This window comes from Anas platyrhynchos, chromosome 38 (assembly GCF_047663525.1).
Source record: "Anas platyrhynchos isolate ZD024472 breed Pekin duck chromosome 38, IASCAAS_PekinDuck_T2T, whole genome shotgun sequence".
NCBI classification, from domain to species: Eukaryota; Metazoa; Chordata; class Aves; order Anseriformes; family Anatidae; genus Anas; species Anas platyrhynchos.
In genome coordinates, this window is record NC_092626.1 from 4,000,832 (window position 1) to 4,022,610 (window position 21,779).

General features: G+C 48.2%; 2 protein-coding genes across 2 annotated transcripts; one reads left to right on the forward strand and one right to left on the reverse strand.

Moving 5' to 3' along the window:
- Window positions 1–899: 899 nt before the first annotated feature.
- On the reverse strand, window positions 900–2,397 carry LOC140001166 (olfactory receptor 14C36-like). The gene is made up of 2 exons (XM_072032353.1): window positions 2,306–2,397; window positions 900–2,066 (listed from the first exon to the last, which is right to left on the reverse strand). The coding sequence occupies exon 2, from the start codon at window positions 2,041–2,043 to the stop codon at window positions 1,105–1,107; it is 939 nt and encodes a 312-aa protein (XP_071888454.1). The 5' UTR covers window positions 2,044–2,066; window positions 2,306–2,397; the 3' UTR covers window positions 900–1,104.
- A 10,825-nt stretch (window positions 2,398–13,222) lies between these two features.
- On the forward strand, window positions 13,223–18,996 carry LOC140001147 (olfactory receptor 14A16-like). Its single transcript, XM_072032339.1, has 4 exons — window positions 13,223–13,322; window positions 14,349–14,434; window positions 15,540–15,744; window positions 18,197–18,996. Exons 1-4 carry the CDS (start codon window positions 13,223–13,225, stop codon window positions 18,994–18,996), a joined length of 1,191 nt encoding a protein of 396 aa, XP_071888440.1.
- Window positions 18,997–21,779: the final 2,783 nt, after the last annotated feature.

A 21,779-nucleotide genomic window follows, 5' to 3' on the forward strand; every position in this document is an offset into this window, starting at 1 on the left:
AGTGGCATCTCACTGGAGGAGGATTGTGCATCCCCCTTAGCACATGGTCCCCTCAGATTTGACTTTTCCTTTACCAGACTTTTCTTTGGATGGTCACTCATTAAGTTTTCTATTCACTCTGCACTGAGCTCGTCGTGCCTGGGTTCTCCTGACATCTTCTGGCAGCTCCAGATTCCTGTCCAGGCTGGCATCGGCCATCAGACCCACTGCGGGGGGCACAGTCCTGTGCTGATGAGTCCAAGCCCAGTTGTTGTCTGCTTGGGGAAGTGCCACCAAAAATTGAGCTCTTGGTCTATCACTTTGTTCCTTCACAGACTGCTCTAGGACTTTCAGCCTGTGTCTTTCCCTCCATGAAGAAGTGCAGAAAACAGAAGAGAAAAGAGGAACCCCTTGGCTGTATTCCAGACAGCAGCTTTGGAAGAGGTGTCCAGGCTTCTGGGTTTGCCCTGAGCAGCCACTTTTGTTACTGTGGTGCTAGCAGGCAGGCCAGCTGCGATCCAGGGCTGCACAGTGCCTGCTGCTGCCTGCAGCCACAGGGATGCCACTCTAGAGACAAGAGGATGGTCATCGAGGCATATGAGACCTCAAGACTAACACAGATACAAGAGCACAAGAGAACAATGCAGAATCCAAAAGAGAGCAGCAGTAAAAAGGCCACATCCTGCTGCTGGCCATGGCCATGGCTCCAGGGAATCAGCAGCCCCGACCTGAAGGCAGCAGAGAGGCAGAGCCCATCAGGCAGTGAGGGGCAGCCCTGAGGGCCACTGGAGCTGCTCCTCCATGTGGCAGCTGGGCTCTTGGCTCTGAACCCCTCCTGTGTGCTGGGGCTGCTCCCCCAGCTCCAGAGGAGAGGGGAAGAGATGGCAGCTGACACCAACAAAATTCACAGCTTCTTTATTCTCTTTATCCACACAGAGAGCCTAGTTCTGAAGGTATATTAGATGACTGGGTGACAGAAAATAAAATGATTAATAGGCAGGATGATATGAGTAGTATACAGTCAAAATCAAAGGAAATACTTTTAAAAATAATAAATGAATTACAAGCTATTGTATGAAGAGGTTTCTCAGATAACCTGCCTGTCCTGTTAGATTTATAGGCACGTTATTGATGCCAAAGAATCATGTGTCCAAAGAGTTTCCACAAGGCTTCCTTGAGCTCCTGATTCCTCATGCTGTAGATGAGGGGGTTCACTGCTATAGCCACCACTGAGTACAGAAATGTCACCACCAGGTCAAGGGATGGAGAGGAGATGGAGGGGGGCTTCAGGTAGGCAACCATGACAGTGCTGACAAACAGGGAGACCACAGCCAGGTGAGGGAGGCATGTGGAAAAGGATTTGTGCCGGCCCTGCACAGAGGGCATCCTCAGCACGGCTCTGATGATCTGCACATAGGAGAAAACAATGAAAACAAAACAACCAAATGCTAAAAATGCACTAACCACCAGAAGTCTAACTTCCTTTAGGTAGTCTGAACCTGAGCAGGAGAGCTTGAGGATCTGGGGGATTTCACAGAAGAACTGCTCCACAGCATTGCCATGGCAGAGGGGCAGGGAAAATGTAGCGGCTGTGTGCAGGACAGCATTGAGAAAGCCACTGCCCCAGGCAGCTGCTGCCATGGTGGCACAAGCTCTGCTGCCCAGGAGGCTCCCATAGTGCAGGGGCTTGCAGATGGCAACGTAGCTGTCATAGGCCATGATGGTAAGAATTGAAAACTCTGAACCAAAGAAGAAGATGAAAAAGAGAACTTGTGCAGCACACCCTTGATAGGAGATGGTCCTGGTGTCCCAGAGGGAATTGGCCATGGCTTTGGGGACAGTGGTGGAGATGCAGCCCAGGTCGAGGAGGGCGAGGTTGAGGAGGAAGAGGTACATGGGGGTGTGCAGGCGGTGGTCGCAGGCTACAGCAGTGAGGATGAGGCCGTTGCCCAGGAGGGCAGCCAGGTAGATGCCCAGGAAGAGTGCGAAGTGCAGAAGCTGCAGCTCCCGTGTTTCTGCAAATGCCATCAGGAGGAACTCACTCACAGAGCTGATGTTGGGCATTTGCTGCTTTTGTACCTGTTTGTCTGTTGAAGAGGAGAAGGCAGAAAAAGGTTAGAAAAGAGTTCTCTGAGGAAAATAGGCAATAAAACAGAAGGCTGGCTAAGTCAAAATCAGACAAATGTCAGCTCAATGAGATTTGCAGTATTGTTGCAAACAACTGAGCTGACTGCAGAGGAGGGCTGCAAGTATTCTCCTCACTTTATTTTATCCTTGTTGCCCTATCCTAGTTGAGGTATTGGATTGTGGAACTCCCTGACATTACTTCCACACTCCTGGTGAAATCCTGTGGATGGGAGGAAGCAAAAGGATTGTCCCTTGGGGAAGACTGAGCAGAGCAGCTCTGCCCATCCTCTATTGTCCTCTTCTCAGCTGTCCTGTGCTACCCTTTTGTGAGCTGCAGGACCATCCCACTCAGGTGTTTCCCTGAGAAGAAACTGGAGACAGCTGAGAGCAGAGAAGCCCCAGTCCAAGTGCAGCTGGACAGAATCCTCACCTTGTCTGCAGGGGACTGATCAGGATCATAGCTTTTTCCTCCTAGCCAGGGGTGCAGAGGCCTCACTCTAACTGCCCCCAGACAGCCATCCAGCAGCACCAACATGGCCTTAGCACAGACCAGTCTCCTCCTTCAGGCACCTGGATAACACAAGGATGCCACGACAGAGCTGCATCCTGCTGGAGAGCAGCCTGCAGCCGAGGAGGACACCCCTCAGACAGAGCTGGATATTTGCAAGCTGGGGTATCCCAATATCCAGTCTGCATCCCATGCAGTGTCTGGAGGATGCTCGGCCACCACACTCTTGGTTAACCAGGGGTAGCTAGGTTATGACACACCAAGGGGCTTCTGCCAGACGTCCTCACCTCACAGTGCAATCCAGCAGCAGTCTCAAAGCCTACTGCATTGCCCACTGCCCTCCCAGAAACAAGACCCAGGAGGAGACCCTTCCAGGACCTGCAGCTGCATGGCCCTGCAGCCAGACACTTACCTTGTCAAGGGCTGTGCAGATTTCTCCTGCAGGCAGCTCTCAGCATCCTCCCACTCCCAACTGCCTCCAAGCCCTCTGTCCTTCTCTCGTCTCCCTGTGCCACCTGCGGTCAGAACCCTCAACCCTACTGCACTTTGCAGAGGAGCTGCTCCTGGGCAGAGCTGTCTCTCTGCATCATAGGAGTTTTTGAAATATGTTTTCTTTGTCCCAGGATCCTGGCCCAGCTCAGCAGCACAGGCCCAGCCCAAGGCATTGCAATCACCCCTCTGGGAGCTTTTCTGATGAGACCACAAGCCTCAGACAATTGAAGACATCTCTCTAGAAGTCTAAGTCAGATGCAAGATTTCTGGAGTGTCCCCCTGAGGGCCAGCACTGACACAGACTCCCATAGAGCTCATTAGAGCAGAACATTGGAGGCAGTGAGGACAAGGAGACAAAGGCAATGTGAAGGTGACACTGATGTGTAGACAAACTGGATGTGTTTCACCAAGCACAAGGGCCAGGCCTTGACCTCCAGCCCGTGGCAAAGGAGATCCTTTCCCTTTACACCATGCTCAGGTTTCCTCCTGCGGCAGTAGGAGATGGGGATTTCTTTCTCTTCATGTCCAGTCTCAACATCCCAAAGTCAACTTAGTGGCATTATTTCTGTCTCATACCATTTTCTCCTAGAGAGGAAAGCTACAGCAGCTCCAAAACCACCCTTCAGACAGTCTCAGGCTCCTTTTGCTCTGCTTGGATGCTCTATGGCACTGGGCCAGATAAACCCAGATCTCTCAGAATCTCTACACAAGGCAGGTGCTTTAGGCCCTGAACCCCACCTTGGCAGAACCTCTCTGGGTACTGTCCTGCACCTGTCCTAAATGATGAGCTACTCACTGGGACACCCCAGCGCAGGTGGTGTCACACCATATTGGAGCTGAGTCTGATAACTCAGATCTTCTTGGTGGCCATGCTCCTCATAAGGCAGCTCTGTAAGAAGCTGGCCTGCTTCCTGGTGAGCAAGCACCACTGCTCACATGGAATCCCTTGGGGTGCCCAGGCCCACCTCCTCCTGGACACTCCTCACTCAGCAGGGTCCCAGTCCTGACGTGTGGGGTTCCTCTTCCTCCAGTGCAGGACTGGGCTCTTCTCCTTGTAAATGTCAAAACATTTGTATAGGGAAAATCCTGTAGTTTCTCAAGGTTCCCCTGGACAGATGCTCCATTCTGTCAGCTGTTAATGTCTGCAGTCAGACGGCTCACCCTGATTGTGATGATCTGGGGAACTACAGGCCTGTCTGTCTGACCTCTGAGCCAGGGAAGCTCATGGAGCAGGTTGAGTACCATCACACAACAGGAGAACAAGTTGATGAGGCCCAGTCAGCATGAGTTTACCAAAGCAGGCCCTGCTTGACAAATCAGATCTCAATCTATGACAAGGTGATGTGCTTAGTGGACAAGGGAAAGGTTGTGGATGTGGTCTACCTAGACTTCAATAAGGATTTTGAAGCCATTTCCCACAGCATTCTCCTTGAGAAACTGGCTGCTAAAGGCCTGGATAGATATACGCTTCATTGGGTTAAAAACTGGCTGGGTGGCCAGGTCCAAAGAGTTGTGGTGAATGGAGCTAAATGCATCTGGAGGCCACTCGTTAGTGGTGTCCCCCAGGGCTCAGTGCTGGCTCCGTTTCTCTTCAATATCTTCAGCAATGATCTGGATGAGGGGATCAAGTGCACCATCAGCAACTTTGTAGACAAGACCAAGTTAGGAGTGAGACTTGATCTACTCAAGGGTAGGAAGGCTCTGCAGAGGGATCTGGATAGGCTGAACCCATGGGCTGAGGCCAACTCTATGAAGTTCAACAAGGCTATGCGCTGGGTCCTGCACTTGGGGAATAACAATCCCATTCATGCAGGGAGAAGAGAAGCTGCACAGCTGCCTGGGGATAAGGGCCCTGGGGATAGTGGCAGATAGTCGGCCAAATATGAGCCAGCAGTGTGCTCAGGTGGCCAAGAAGGCCAACAGCATCCTGCCTTGCACCAGGAATACTGTGGTCTGCAGGATAAGAGAGATGGTTGTCCCCTGGTAACTCAGACCCGGTGAGGCCAAACCTCAGGTTCAGCTCTGGGGCTCCTTGTGTAAGAAGGACATGCAGCTATTAAAACAAGTCCAAAGGAGGGCCATGAGCACGAGTGATAGGCTGGAGCACCTCTCCTATGAAGACAGGCTGAGGGAGTTGGGATTGTTCAGCCTGGAGAAGAGAAGTCTCCGGGGAGACCTTACAGTGGCCTTCCAGTACCTAAAGGGGACTACAGGAAAGCTGGGGAGGGACTCGTCATCGAAGAGTGTAGTGATAGGACTAGGGGTAATGGTTTAAACTGAAAGAGGGTAGATTCAGGTTAGGTGTTAGAAAGAAGTTCTTTACTCAGAGGGTGGTGAGGAAAAGGCTGCCCAGAGAAGTTGTGGATGCCCCATCTCTGGAAGTGTTCAAGGCCAGGTTGGATGGGGCTTTGAGCAAGCTGGTCTAGTGGAAGGTGTCTCTGCCCATGGCAGCTGAGTTGGAATTATGTGATCTGTAAGGTCCTTTTATACTCAAAATGGTTTGTGATTCTGTAAATATGAAACACAACACCGTTCCAGCTACTAGCAAGAAGAATTTACTCTACTAGAGCCAAAACTAGGACAATATCCACCCCTCATTCCATAGCATGTCTGCCATGCTCTGGCCTGACTCCAGTTAATCACCACCACCTTTCCTGTCTTTTGATATGCACACAAAAATGTTATTATTAGTCTATTAGTGTCTATAACATTAACATTAACATTAACATTAACATTAACATTAACATTAACATTAAGAAGAACAATAATAATGTCTTCCTTTTGTGTCCTATGAAACTGCCTTTATCTCAACCCATGAACTTTTACATTTTTTTTTCCTCCCAATTCTCTCCTCCATCCCATTCATTAGATGAATAGTTTTGTAGTGCTAAGCTGCCTGCAGGGTCAAACCACAGAAAGTGTTCTTGGTGCCTAGCGTGGAGCACAAATGTTGAGATGCCAGATCTGACCACAGCGTTTTAAAAGTAAATTGTTATAAACATTAGATCAGTTTAATAGTCGCTGATCACAGTGTTGATCTTTTTGATCTGGGGTCTGTTGTGCTTGTTTTCAGAATTGTGTTGCATAGCACTTTACTATTTGCCTTCCATGTCATGCTGTTTATCAGTTCTGGGGATTTGTCTAAGGTTACTGCCTTGCTGTATTGGATAACACTGATTTCTGATAGAATAAAATTATTGCCGCCTCCATAACTTGGGAACCATCTCTTCAGCTCTTAGAAATTATTTAGAATTACACTCTTTTATACTCTTTGCCTTTTCTTTTCGAGAGTAAATCTATGCAGGGTGGGTGGTGATGGTGAGTGGAACTGGGAAGGACAGTGGGGGATGCTTTTCACCACTTCTTCCCTCTCCCTTTCTCCTGCACCTCCCCCTTCTCCTCCAGGACAGGTATATAGCCTGTCCAAAGCCACTCCAAGCCATGCAACAGGCCCTGCAGACACTCTGGCTCCTGAGGTGGGCCCAAAGTTAAACTGACACACGTGACAGGCCCTATAGCCACTCCCAAACCTGCAATAGGCACTGCAGCCGCTCCAACTCATCCAAAAGGCCCTGCAGCCAGAACAAGTCCTGTGTTGGGCCCTGCAGCCTCTCCAGCACCTGCAATGGGTTCCATGGCTGGGCCAGAGAACCAGCCTGTGCCAGTATCGGTTGCCTCTACATGCAAGAGAAAACAATGGGTGTGAAAGTCAGTTTTTCTTTAGAGAGGAAAGAAACTCCTACCCAGGCAAGAAAGGAGGAAGAAGAAGATGAGACAGGTTTCTCCAAAGTTGGGACATCTTGGAAGCAGGAGGACAAAGACAAAGAGATTATATAAACATCAGAAACCAAGCTATCCCTTTTCCAGGGTAAGCTATGAGATATGGGAAAATATTTTAGCCATCATGTCAGTGAGCACATTGTCAGCTGGCTGCTCCAGTGGTGGGAGAAAAGGGCCAATAGCCTGGAATTAGAGGGCAGGGAAGCCAAGCAGACAGAATCCCCCTCTAGGAAAGGGGTGATTGACAAAGCCATTGGAAAAGGGCACAAGGAACTTACTCCCATCATGCTTGAAGGAAAGGTACCCCTTTAAAGAAGATCTTGTATGTCAACCAGGAAAGTGGACCACCATGCAGAGGGATATCCGTTCCTGAGGAAATTAGACATACTGAAGGCGATTTGTATAAACCTAGGTAACAAACAGCTATCCAAAGATCCAGATTGTTATAAGTTGCCCCCTTAATTTTCAGAGAGCATTGCATTAATAATAGAAAGGAATTTATTGAGTAAGCAACAGCAAGAAAAACAGCGCTGGGCGGCCGGGGAGTCTCGGCTCCGCCAATGGTGCGCACCTCACCCCCGCCAGGGTCCCTTTTTATATCTTGGTAATTCTGGGATTACGCAGCACATCCTGGTATATTCTGCGACTGCGCGCGCTGTTGCTAGGGGGTCATCTCTGTCCCTCTGGTGGTCGTGAAGATGAAGGCCATAGTCTTCCTCGGCGTTGTGGTTCAACTTCTTTTTTTATTTGGTCATGTTGGCCCAGCGTGAGACAGAAAGGCAGGATGTTGATACACTAGTTTAGCAACTTATCAGGAGATGGTTACATGAGCTTTGCAGCAGGGTCTTTAAACAAAAGAGGCAACTGAGATGCAGAAGGAGAGAAGGGGGGGGGGGGGTCTCTTTTTTGTTACATTAAGCAAAAGAATTTTCATAGTGTCTAGCCAAGCATTATACAGCTCCTTACTTCAGCAGGGAGTTTTCACAACTCCCGTTCCTCAAACAGAACTCCTTGGTTTTATAATACAAAAGACAATGAACAAACATTTATTGTGTATTACAATCTCTCCTTTTTCTTTTAGTTACTCATTTTGTTCATTGAATCTTGGCAATGCCTGGCTACTAAGAACTAATGTTTCCTCGATTCCTTCGTTGGTACTTATTGGCTCGTATCTGGCATGTATGAGCATTAAATGTGCCGCTTCTAAATGTCCCTTTACAATCGCAATCAATTCATTAAAAATACATGGTCCAAAGGTTAGTGCTATTATTAAGAACAACAAAGGTCCTGTTATTGTTAATAAAGTAGTAAGCCAAGGTGAATAATTAAACCAAGATTCGTACCAGCACTGTCGGGCTTCATTCTCCCGTTTCCCTTTTTTTTTTTTTTCAACCCTTCCCTGGGTCTTGCCATTGTATCTCTTACCTCTACAGTGTGATCAGCATACACACAGCATTCCTCTTTCAGGGCTGCACACAGCCCGCCCTATTGTAAAAAAATACCAAATCTAATCCCATAAAATTTTGTAACACTACCTCTGAAAGAGACCTGATAGGTTTTCCAGGGCCGAGATGGACTGTTCAATTTGGGTCAGGTCCTCGTCCACCGCAATGCATAAGGAAGTAAATTCTTGATTTTGTTTAACCAATGAGGCTACCCTGGTCCTCATTCCAGCTCCTCCCAGGATTATTAGGGTGGCCAAAGTTAGAGCCGTGAATGGTTCCTGTCTTTCCAGATGATGACTTTCCACTGTGTCTGGGTGTATACATAATCCTCAGGGTGGTATAGAATCCTTGGTATAATTATCACCTGTATACAGAAATCACGAGACTCACTAAAGAGTTTTAGTGATAGACAAGGAGTTATGCCCACCCACAAACAAACCCACCTAGCGTTGTTGGCTGGGATTAACCACTCGGCTGATTGTTTTCCATTCTCCTTGATATTACGTAGGTGACACTTCCCACTAGGAACCGTGCACACACACCTACCACCTCCATTGACTTGTGTTAGTGTTACCCTTATGTCTTTTCCCCAACTGTATTGTAGAGGGTTGTTCTCGTTTGTGCGGGAGGGCTCCCCAGGATTCCCGATAGCATCATAATATGAAGGCCTTATACTAAAGCATAATCAACAGTGTTTTGTTACATTTGGGTTTGTTTTGTTTAATAATTGGTAGCTGGCATTCATGACCCCCCCATATGTTATTCTCAGCTATGTTATCATTCTCGGCTTTACCTGAGCTCGTAGGGCTGCCGAGGGTTGGCACTGTAGTATTTTCCGCAGGCTGGATTCCCTGGACATTTTCTGACAATACCTCATTTGGTCCTACTGCCTGGGGCCTATCAGCATCCTCCTTTTTATTAGTACGAGTCCTCCCCTATCTGTTCTGTGTTTGTAAAATCTGACACCTCACATTTCCTAGTATCCAGCTAGTATTGTCCAAGTTTGTTACATTTATATATAGAACCTTGCAAATTTCTTTATTTCCATGGAAGGTTCCTGTATACCCTATACCATGCCCTCACCACCTGTAACAGGGACCTGCTTGTTGGTTACAACTTTGTGGCCCATATCCCACTTGTAAGAATTTATTCCGACCAGCCCCGAGTGTCCAGTCCGTAGCAATGGTTTCACACCCCCAGTATGCACAATAATACATGTTTGGGTAATTACAGTACCCCTTTCCTGGGTTAGAACTTGGGCAGAAATAAAATCCTGATCGGTTAAAGCATGGCTGCACTAACACCAGGTCACATAATGTGATGCGGAAACTGGGAGCACCCGCTGTCATTGTTTGCTGGATGATGAACTGATCCTTCCATCTGATCAAGCTCCATTTAAAAGGCTGATGGGGATGCGCAGACCCATAGCTGACCAAAATGATGATACTGACTCCCATGTATCGTAGGAGGTGGTCAGAGCCCATCTAAATTGTCGGCCCCTCAGTCCCCCACCGTTTTCACTTCTCTGCCTCGCTTGTCAGTTCGGTTGCAGCGAACTACAAGGTATCGGTTCTTCTTGGCAGCAGCAGTGTTCTTCAGGGGAACCTACTAGGGAGCCTTTGAAACGGGGCCTCCTCCCCTTCCCACAATACACAGATAATATACAATACTTATCGAGTCCATCTTAGTGTCAGCTTCAAGTCGTCAGGGCCTGGAGCTGCCTCCCATTTACCTTCCCGGATTGGTCCTTTCACACGGCTGGCATGCGTCCATCCTTTCTCCACAGTTCGAATAGCCGTTTCTGTGGTAAGCAAAACAACATAAGGGCCTTCCCCATCGTGGTGTTAAAGCAGTCTCTTTCCAAGTCTTAATTAGAATTGATGGTGATCAAGTGGCAATTCCAAGTCATAGGGCATACCATATAGCATTTTAAAAGGAGAAATTCCTACATCAGTTCTGGGCTGTGTCCATATGTTTAACAGTGCAAGAGGTAAGCATTTTACCCAAGAAGCCTTAGTTTTCAGCACAAGTTTTGTTAGTTGTTTCTTAATTTCACCATTCATTCGCTCTTCCTTTCCAGAAGAGGAGGGGTGCCAGGGGCTGTGAAAATCCCACTCAATCTCTAAGGCCTGCTTTAATCCTTGCAGTAAAGCTTTACACCCATTCAGTCACGTGGTCAATTAGGACAAACAAGTAACTCAGTAAAGTCTACCTGTATACTTTGGAAAGGTCAAAACCCTGGCTCCCGTCCCCCTCTAAATAGGTTACAGAAGACCTTTTTATTTACACATTGACATATAGTACATCCTCTGCATGTGTGCTTCCCTAAAATACATATTCCTACACAGACATGCTTTCTTAGAACAACATCACACATTGCTTGCACCTCCCAATGACTCTTCTGATGTAAAACAGTTAATATTTGCCTTATTATCACTTTATTCAGCATTTCTCTCCCATCAGGGAGTATCGATTTTCCTTAAAATGATCCACATATTTGTAACATTAATACCTCCTTGGGAGGTTGTATTTGCTCCAAAATCTTTTTTAGAATTTACCCAAATAGATAGGTGGCCCTGTAAACCCCTGAGGTAAAATTGTCCACCTATATTGTTGCTTCCGCCCCCATTTCAGGGTCTTTCCAGTCAGAGGTGAATATAAATGTATGTTTGCTCTCAGGGCCAGAGAGTACTCCATTAATAACACTGTTATTCCAGTCTAACAATTTACTAGTTGAATGCCCAATTTAATCATCAAATCCCTTCCCAACAAGTTAGTCTCTGCCTTGGATACATACAATAATTGCCCAGTGATCATTTTATCCCCTAGTCTCAGCTTGGTATCCCCCAAAAGTGGCACTGTTATCCCAGTCCCTTCTACCTCCATCACATTTAGGGTTTCATTAGTTAATTTAATCCCTGATACTTTACAAGTCAGTAATGACTTAGCTGCCCCAGTATATTGGGTTTGATGGCAAGGTTCGAGGTGTGTGACGGGTGTGGGGGTGGGAAACTGCAGTGGCAGCCCCCGTGAAAAAAAAGAAACAAAACAAAACAGAAACCTCCCCGTGGTAGATAAGGGACAATTTCATCTGGCCCTAAAGAGGCCCACTGCTGCCCAAGCCATAGCAACACAGTCCATGCCTCTGTGAGAGCACATCCACAAAAACAAACAAACAAAGAAACAAACAAAAGCCTGCTGCTCAACAGCAGTTGGGAGAGCGAGAAACCCCCCCGCAGACACCAAAGTCTGTGCAGAAGGAGGGGGAGGAGGCACTCCAGGCGCTGGAGCCAAAGCCCCCCTGCGGCCGCTGGAGAGGCCCCTGGTGGAGCAGGCTGTTCCCCCCTCCACGATGCTTGGGAAAATGAACAAACACCACAGCAAATATGCAAATATACCAAAACTTCTAGACTGTTACTTAGATAATGCCTACATCACCTTTCCCTGCTCATTCAACTTGGAATACCTTTAACACTTTCAACAAACCTTTTAACACTTCCTTTATGTTTCTCTAGCCTTTACTTTTCTAATGCCGACATCAAAGGCTCAGTCAGGGGCCAACTTAATTCCATACCTTTTCCCTCCAAGATGCTGAAACAACATCAATATACAACATTTCATCCTGTTTTCCTTCTTTCCACAAAAACAACATTGACTGTAATATGGTGTTATAATTAATACTTCCATTTAGGGGCCACTCCGCTCCATCCTCTAGTTTATAAAGTGGCCACCACTGATTACAATATTTGATAAGAGTTCTTTTACTCTCTGTACACTGTCACCCCACTATATCCCTCCAATGTGTTAGTATTCATCCTAGGAGGCATTTCCTCGGGATTTCTTTGCTTTGAACTTTTCCTATTGTAATCTACAGTGGTTAATATTCCTCCGTTTTCCTAGAAGCTCTTTACTAGTCAATCCCAATCCCTCCAAAATCCACAATATATAGATACACAAGTAAAATCAGACCACTGTAAATTAACTGCTTGTAGACAATTACACTGGGAACATTTAAACCTGATGAGCCGATAATATGCCTGGGCAAATTTTGTTTCCTTAGACATACACCTCAATGGCAGTTCTTATATTTTCATATTTACATATTAACATATGTATAAAAGAACACTTTAACAAAAATGCCCGGGCTTTTATATATACAATATACAATGTACAGTTATTATTCCAGTTAGAATTATTCCTCAGCAGCTGGAAACATTATGCCAGTTGCCATTAAAGCTCGCTTACCCTCCTCCTGTCTTTCTTAAAGTCTCGGACGTCCCCGGAGTTAATGGGGACAGCCACATATTCCTAGTCACTGGTCCCTGAGCGCTAGAGTCAGAGTCGCTATCAGAGTCTCCCTGGGGTTGCGGATTAGGAAGCCCGGGAGTCGGAGGGGCTGCAGGTGGTGGTGGTGAAATATAGGGAGGCAGTGGGGCTGGGATCTCTAATTCTCGTTTTTTCTTGTGCCTCCCATCCCCTCCTTTTTCTTTTAGAGGATATAAATTGGCTCGAGTTTCCAAGCTGATCCACAAATGTGCATATTCACTTTCTTCCAAACCAAAAGGTTCCTTTGAGTTTACATAAATATTTAGGGCCTGGCAAACCCAATCTTCAAAGGACCCAAATATGGGCCAGTAAAGGTGGTCTCCTCGAATCTGTTTACCACCCCAAACTTCAACACAATAATGTATCATTTTTACTTTATTCTTTCCCCGCCTAAAAGGGGAATCCTCCCAATTTTTAATCATTAATCCCGGGGTAACCTAACATCAGACGTTACCCCGCCCATGGGACCAGAAGGCTTACTCTTCTTCTGTCCCATCTTCTGGAGCGCCTTCACACACACACACACAAATCGCTTCCCCCTTTTCATGGCCCAGTCCTTCGCGGGATGTGGGAACTGCACTACCGAGGGGTCCGCACTCGCTTCGTCCGCAATTGGACGTCTCACAATGCTCCAGGATACCCAACCCCAACCGAACGGATCACTGGCCTATTCTTACTCACTCCTGAGTCTTTGTTCGGTCTTCGTGCACAAAGATTACTAGGGGTTGCCGGCTTTATTTGCTTGCTGCCGAATTTAGGGTTCATCGGTGAAGGATTTGAATGAAAGTAATCCTAGCGAAGGCCGCTGAAATCAGCAGGGCGCCCCCTCCGAAGGTCTTTCAATCAGATTGCCTTCATCCGAGTCACGGCACCAAATTTGTTATAAGTTGCCCCCTTAATTAATTTTCAGAGAGCATTGCATTAATGATAGAAAGGAATTTATTGAGTAAGCAACAGCAAGAAAAACAGCGCTGGGCGGCCGGGGAGTCTCGGCTCCGCCAATGGTGCGCACCTCACCCCCGCCAGGGTCCCTTTTTATATCTTGGTAATTCTGGGATTACGCAGCACATCCTGGTATATTCTGCGACTGCGCGCGCTGTTGCTAGGGGGTCATCTCTGTCCCTCTGGTGGTCGTGAAGATGAAGGCCATAGTCTTCCTCGGCGTTGTGGTTCAACTTCTTTTTTTATTTGGTCATGTTGGCCCAGCGTGAGACAGAAAGGCAGGATGTTGATACACTAGTTTAGCAACTTATCAGGAGATGGTTACATGAGCTTTGCAGCAGGGTCTTTAAACAAAAGAGGCAACTGAGATGCAGAAGGAGAGAAGGGGGGGGGGGGTCTCTTTTTTGTTACATTAAGCAAAAGAATTTTCATAGTGTCTAGCCAAGCATTATACAGCTCCTTACTTCAGCAGGGAGTTTTCACAACTCCCGTTCCTCAAACAGAACTCCTTGGTTTTATAATACAAAAGACAATGAACAAACATTTATTGTGTATTACACAGATGAAGTCAAGTGTACATGACCCATGGGGCAGGAGTTTGTACAGAGCACACCATCATCATATGCCAACGCATTGGCAGTAATGACCTGGAAAGACAAAGAGAAACCCATGGTGGATGAATTGGCTAGCCAACTATGGCATTACAAAGCAAGTCTCTCATCTTCCCTATGGTCCTGTGTCTTGTCCAGAAAGAATCTTTCCCAAGAGGTTCAACAACTACAAGAGAATACGGCTTCCTCCCCACCTGCACGAACCAATAGCTCAGCTACCAGATGTAAGCATCCCTCTGCTCAAGAAAGGTGATAGAGTGGGTACATACCAGGTTCCATCCTGTGGTTTTGATGGTCGACCATGAGAAAATGGGATGCAAAAATCGACCTCCACCTTAGAGGCACAGATACATGAAGTTCAAGGAAAAAAAGATTGTCAAAAAGTGGTTCTTCTGAGAAACTTGCTGCTCCCTTTTCTAGTGGGCAATCCTCCAAACACAGTAAAGAATACTATGAGCAGGACTAGAGAGGCCCAGCCTCCACCCTGGGGGAGGGAGAAGACAATCGGGTGTATTGGACTTTGAGGATTATTGGCCTGGCACATCAAACCCAAGAGTTAACTGCACTGGAGGCTGAAGTGAGTCTAACTGGGAACAGTGGGAAATCATAGAATCATAGAATACCCTGAGTTGGAAGGACCCATAAGGATAATCATGTCCAACTCCTGGCACCACACAGGTCTGCCCAAAAGTTTAGACCATGTGACTAAGTGCACAGTCTGATCGCTTTTTAAATTCAGACAGGCTTGGTGCAGTGACTACACCCCTGGGGAGCCTGTTCCAGTGTGCAACCACCCTCTCGCTGAAGAACCTCTTCCTGATGTCCAGCCTAAATTTCCCCTGCCTCAGCTCAACACCATTCCCGCGGGTCCTATCACTGGTGTTTACAGAGAATAGGTCACCTGCCTCTCTGTTCCTCCTCACGAGAAAGTTGTAGGCCGCGATGAGGTCCCCCCTCAGCCTCCTCTTCTCCAGGCTGAACAAGCCAAATGCACTCAGCCGCTCCTCACACGTCTTCCCCTCTAGGCCCTTCACCATCTTCGTTGTCCTCCTCTGCACACTCTCCAACAGTTTAATGTCCTTCTTGTACTGTGGTGCCCAGAACTGCACCCAGTACTCGAGGTGAGGCTGCACCTGCTCAGAATAGAGTGGGAGGCCAGTCGCAGTGCAACCCATTGGCACTGGCCTGGAGGCTCTTTGTAACCCTGGCATAGACTACTTCAGGAGCAGGTACTTCAAAGGTCCACAAGGGTATTAGTGGGCTTATGCCATAGCTGTCTTGGAGACAGAGGACAGGAAACAGTTGTCTACCTTGCCCACTCTTTCACAGGACCCTTCTGCTGTGGAGGTGCTGATGGCCAATGAGCAGCAGGTGCCAGTCGCTACCACAACAGTGCGCCCAAGGCAATATTGCATTAACAGAGACTCCCTGATTCCCATCCATGAGCTGGTTCATCGACTGGAGAGCCACGGAATGATCAGCAACACTTGCTCACCCTTTAATAGTCCCATATGGACAGTGCAAACTTCTAATGGTGAGTGGAAGATAACGGTGCAATTCTGTGGCTTGAATGAAGTCCCACCACCACTGAGTGCTGCTGTGCCAGGCATGCTAGAATTTCATTCAGTATGAACTGGAGTCAAAGGCAGCCAAGTGCTATGCCACAATTAATATTGCTAATGCATTTTTCTCCATCCCTTCAGCGGCAATACAAAGGCCACACTTTGCTTTCACATGGAAGGTTGTCCTGCCCACCTGGAATCAACAGCCCCAGGGCTGAAAACACAGCCCTACTTTTGCCATGGGCTGATCCAAACTACCCTGGAACACAGGGAAGCTCCTGAACACCTCCAACATACTGATGTCATCATCCCATGGGGCAACACAGCAGCAGAAGTATTTGAGAAAGGGAAGCAAATGTTCCAAATCCTTCTGAAAGCTTGTATTGCCCTCAAACAAAGAAAGGTCATGGCTCCTGCACAAGAGAACATAATGCATGCTATCCAGGTTTAGGAGGGAACACTGCTTCAGGAAACTGGTTGGGCATTGGTCAGCATGTGATGAGCAATTGCACTGTGCATCACTTGCTTTATATGTGTCATTATAACAATAATAAAATGCATTATTATTTATTAATATTGTTACAGGTATTCTTATATCTTCATTTTTTGTCCTTTTAAACCATCTCTATTTCAACAAATAAGCTTCTGAACAATGGGTGTGAGCTAACAGCTCAGAGGTGTTTCACTGCCCAACAGGACATGTTTGACAACCACAGTCCAAGGACACAAATCGCCCTTGTAAAAGTCATCTCCCCTGTGTTCAGAGAAGGGCAGACAGTGATGAATTCGGTATGCTTCAGACACCACACCCCAGCAGAGACCCTGCTGCCTTCGGGAGCTGTCAGCCCTGAGGCCTTGGGGACACCTCAAGGGAGCCCAATGGCACAGAGCAAGCAATGCTATGGTCGGGTGCTGTGCTGCTGAGCTGTGCCGTGCTCCTGGGCCCAAGGGGAGCTCCTGGCAAGTGGGCAGTGCTGCAGAGAGACAGCTGTGCCCAGGAGCAGCTCCTCTGCACAGCCCAGCAGGGCTGGGGGCTCTGACCGCAGGTGGCACGGGGAGAGCAGAGAAGGAGAGAGGGCTTGGAGGCACTGAGGAGCCAACAACAGAGGGCAGCGTGTGGCAGGACACATCTGCAGGCTCTTGACACCGTGAGTCTGTGGCCAGGACAATCCAGGTGGGGTTGCTAGAGGGGTCTTCTACAGCTGGAACATTCAACAGTTGATAGCATCTGTCAGGATTGGTCTTATTCTATATTTAATATGGAGTAGAAGATGCTTTAGAGAATGGCATTTATGAGGGGGCCTTTCAAGTGAAAGGCTGAGGCTTGGCTTATCTGAAGGGGAAGGCTTTTTCATTTCCGTGCTTTTCAGATTCCTGCAGTAGAGGGGAGGCAGGTTTCATGACAACGGATTTTCAAGATTGTACAGGAGACTGAGAATCCTAGAGTACTGACTGTACTGAGAGACCAGTGTGTCAGCAATGAACTTGATAAAGTCCCTTCAGCCACCTCATCTTGAAGACTGCATCAATATCAAGTTTGTGGTCTCCTCTGTAGTTATCAGATCTTCTCTTTAGTAGCTGGAACCCTGCTGATGTCATGGACTCGGTAGTCCTGTGCAGGGCAGAGCTGAGCACACAGCTTGTGGAATTGGGGTCTGTGAGCATGGAGAGGGAGAAGATATGGGAAGAGAGAAGCAGCTCCCAGCAAGGACGTGGGCCGGCAGAAGGGACATGGGCAGGTTGTGAGAGGAAGCTGCTGCCAGAAATGCCATGCGAGGGAAGGCTCAGGCACCTCTCTGCTATCCCCTGCAGGGCAGGTGCCTTCCCTGGGACACCCCCTGCTCTCCTCTCCCACCAGCACAGCCTCTGCCCTCAAGCCCCTGGTGTCCCCAGCAGGAGCTGTCTCCTCTGCAGGCAGAGCTGCAGCACAGGAGGGTCTGCTGAGTGTCTGTCTGTCCCTCCCTGGCCTTGCCTCCCCTGGCAGCAGCACAGTAGCATTCCTGCTGGCTTCTCCACCTGGACATGCTGCTGCTGTTCTTGTTTCCAGGCTGGTTGGAGATGGGGGTTTCACATGTCTACGGAGTGAGCCCTCAGTGTGCTTGGAGGAAGGAAAGTACGGGAACTGACTAAAACTTTCCTGCAACTCTTGCAGGGCAGCTGAGACCAGCACTGATGGACAGATGGTCTATACTCACTGAAGGATGGATGAGTTATTCTCTGATAAGTCTGTTGTACATTATTACTGTTCTTTCCCTTCTATGTGCAGGACCACATCCCCAATAAAGTGGATGTCCAACAGAAGCATCATCACTGAGTTTCTCCTGCTGGCATTCACAGACATGCGGGAGATGCAGCTCCTGCACTTCGCACTCTTCCTGGGCATCTACCTGGCTACCCTCCTGGGCAACGGCCTTGTCCTCACAGCCATAGCCTGCGACCACCGCCTCCACACCCCCATGTACTTCTTCCTCCTCAACCTCGCCCTCCTCGACCTGGGATCCATCTCCACCACTCTCCCCAAAGCCATGGCCAATGCCCTCTGTGATACGAGGGCCATCTCCTATCAAGGCTGTGTTGCACAGGTCTTTCTCTTTCCCTTCCTGGCGGGTGTGGAGTTTTCTATCCTCACTGTCATGGCCTATGACCGCTACATTGCCATCTGCAAGCCCCTGCACTACGGAAGCCTCCTGGGCAGCAGAGCTTGTGCCACCATGGCAGCAGCTGCCTGGGGCAGTGGCTTTCTCAATGCTGTCCTGCACACGGCAAACACATTTTCCCTGCCCCTCTGCCAAGGCAATGCTGTGGAGCAGTTCTTCTGTGAAATCCCCCAGATCCTCAAGCTCTCCTGCTCAGATGCCTACCTCAGGGAAGTTGGGGCACTTATGTTTACTGTTTTTTTAGCCGTTGGTTGTTTTCTTTTTATTGTTTTCAAATATGTTCAGATCTTCAGGGCTGTACAGAGGATGCCCTCTGAGCAGGGCCGGCACAAAGCCTTTTCCACATGCCTCCCTCACCTGGCTGTGGTCTCCCTGTTTCTCAGCACCATCATTTTTGCCTACCTTAAACCTCCCTTTCTCTCCTTCCCATCCCTTCACCTGGTGGTGTCATTTTTGTACTCAGTGTTGCCTCCAGCAGTGAACCCTGTCCTCTACAGCATGAGGAACAAGGTGCTCAAGAATTCCGTATGGAAATTTTTTGAATACATGCTTCTTCAGAATCAATAATGTGCCTTCAAATTTCAACTGTTATTTTGGAATCTCTCAGGAAAATCTTACATTTTATCTTATGTCTACTTTGTTTTCTCTTATTTTCTGTTATTTTCTTAGTTTCTTTATTTATTTTGGCTTTGATTGTCTTATTCTTAACATCTGATGTGTTAATTTTATTTTCTTTGATGAATAATCTCATGGACCTATATTAGCGGACTTCTTGTATACAAATAAATGATAAAGAAGCAATGAGAACCTTCTTCTTCTCAGCTGCCATCTCTTCCCATCTCCTCTGGAGCCGCGGGAGCAGCCTCAGCATGCAGGAGAGGCTCTGGGCCAAGAGCCCAGCTGACACATGGAGGAGCAGCCCCAATGGCCCTCAGGGCTGCCCCTCACTGTCCGCTGGGCTCTGCCTCTCTGCTGCCTTTGGGCTGGGGCTGCTGCTTCCCTGGTGCCATGGCCATGGCCAGCAGCAGGATGTGGCCTTTTCACTGCTGCTTTCTTTTGGCTTCCACTTTGTTTCTTTGTGCTTTTGTATTTGGATAAGCCATAAGAGCTCATGTAGCTTGGTGACAGTCGTGATTTCTCTACAGTGGCATCTGAATTTCTCTTCCAAATCTTGATGTTGTGAGCATGTAAAGGGACAAAATTAGAAAGGCCAAAGCTCATCTGGAGCTCAGTCTGGCTACTGCTGTTAAAGATAACAGATAATGTTTTTATAAATACATTAGCATGAAAAGGACTAAGGAGAATCTCCATCCTTTACTGGATGCAGGGGGAAACTTAAGGACAAGAGATGAGGAAAAAGCTGAGGTGCTTAATGCCTTCTTTGCCTCAGTCTTTAGTGGCAAGACTGGTTGTCATCTGTATAACCAGAACCCTGAACTGGTGGAAGGGGATGAGGAGCAGAACCTCACAATCCATGATGGTATGGTTGGCAACCTGCTACAGCACTTAGATGTATGCAAGTTGATGGGGCTGGATGGGATCCATGCGAGGGTGCTGAGAGAACGGGCGGAGGAACTGGCCAAACCACTTTCCATCATTCATCAGCACTCCTGGCTGTCAGGGGAGGCCCCACTCGACAGGCAGCTAGCAAACATGACGCCCATCTACAAGAAGGGCCAGAGGGTAGACCCAGGGAACTATAGGCCTGTCAGTTTGACCTCAGTGCCAGGGAAGCTCATGGAGCAGATTATCTTCAGTGTCATCATGTGGTGCTTGCAGGACAACTGGGTGATCAGGCTCAGTCAGCGTGGGTTTATGAAAGGCACGTCCTGCTTGACGAACCTGATCTCCTTCTATGACAAAGTGACACACACAGTGGATGAGGGAAAGGCTGTGGATGTGGTCTACCTTGATTTCAGTAAGGTTTTTGACACCATTTCCCACAGCATTCTCCTCAAGAAGCTTGCTGCTTATGGTTTGGACTGGCGTACGCTTCGTTGGGTTAGAAACTCGCTGGGTAGTTGGGCCCAAAGAATCGTGGTGAATGGCATTAAATCCAGTTGGAGGCCGGTCACCAGTGGAGTCCCCAAGGGCTCAGTACTAGGACCAGTTCTCTTTAATATCTTTATCAATTATCTGGATGAAGGGATCAAGTGCACCCTCAGTAAGTTTGCAGACAACAAGAAGTTAGGTGTGTGTGTCGATCTTCTCAAGGGCAGGAAGGCTCTGCAGGAGGATCTGGATAGGCTGGACCAATGGGCTGAGGCCAACTGCATGAAGTTCAACAAGGCCAAGTGCCGGGTCCTGCACCTGGGGCTCAATAACCCCAAGCAGAGCTACAGGCTGGGAGAGGATAGGTTGGAAAGCTGCCTGGCGGAGAAGGACATGGGAATACTGGTTGATAGTTAGCTAAATATGAGCCAGCAGTGTGCTCAGGTTGCCAAGAAGGCCAACAGCATCCTGGCCATGGGGTATTCATGGGGTGTCTCTAAGGGCACAAAGGGCAGACAAGTGCTGCACCAGACCTTGCCCATGGCACTTCAAAATGCTTATTCTCAATTATTCTGCAGTCTTATGGGCCTTTGCCTGATGACTCTTCACCACCACTTCTGGCATTGCAGAGCCCTACTTTAGCCCATTGTCTCCTCAGATTCACCTTTTCCTTTACCAAAACCTTTTTTGGATGATCACTCATTTTATGAGGTTCTAATCACTGCCCACTGAACACCTTGTTCCTGCAGATCTTCTGACTTCTCCTGGCAGCTCCAGATTCCTCTCCAGGCCTGCATTGGCCATCAGCCCCGCTGCAGGGGGTGTAGTCCCATGCAGATGAATCCAGTTGTCTACTTTGGCAAGTGCCACCATAAAGAGAGCTCTTGGTGCAGTCCTTGATCCCTCACAGATCACCCTGGGATTTTCAGCCTGTGTTCTTTACTCCATGAAGAGGCCCAGAAAACAGAAGAGCAGGGAGGAACCCCTTCTCTCTATTCCAGACAGTAGCATTGGAAGAGGCATCCAGGCTTCTTGGTTTGCCCTGAACAGCCCCTTTTGTTACTGTTCGGTTTTTGTTTGGTGCTAGCAGGGAGGCCAGCTGTGACAGAGGACTGCACAGTGCCTGCTGCTGCCTGCTGGGACACGGATACCACTGCAGAGACAACAGGACTGGCACCAAATTACACGAGATATACGTGTAAAGTCTAACCCAAATACAAGCAACGTAAGAGACCAATGTGGAAGCCAAAAGAGAGCAGCAGTGAAAAGGCCACGTCCTGCTGCTGGCCATGGCCATGGCTCCAGGGAAGCAGCAGCCCCGACCCGAAGGCAGCAGAGAGGCAGAGCCCAGCGGGCAG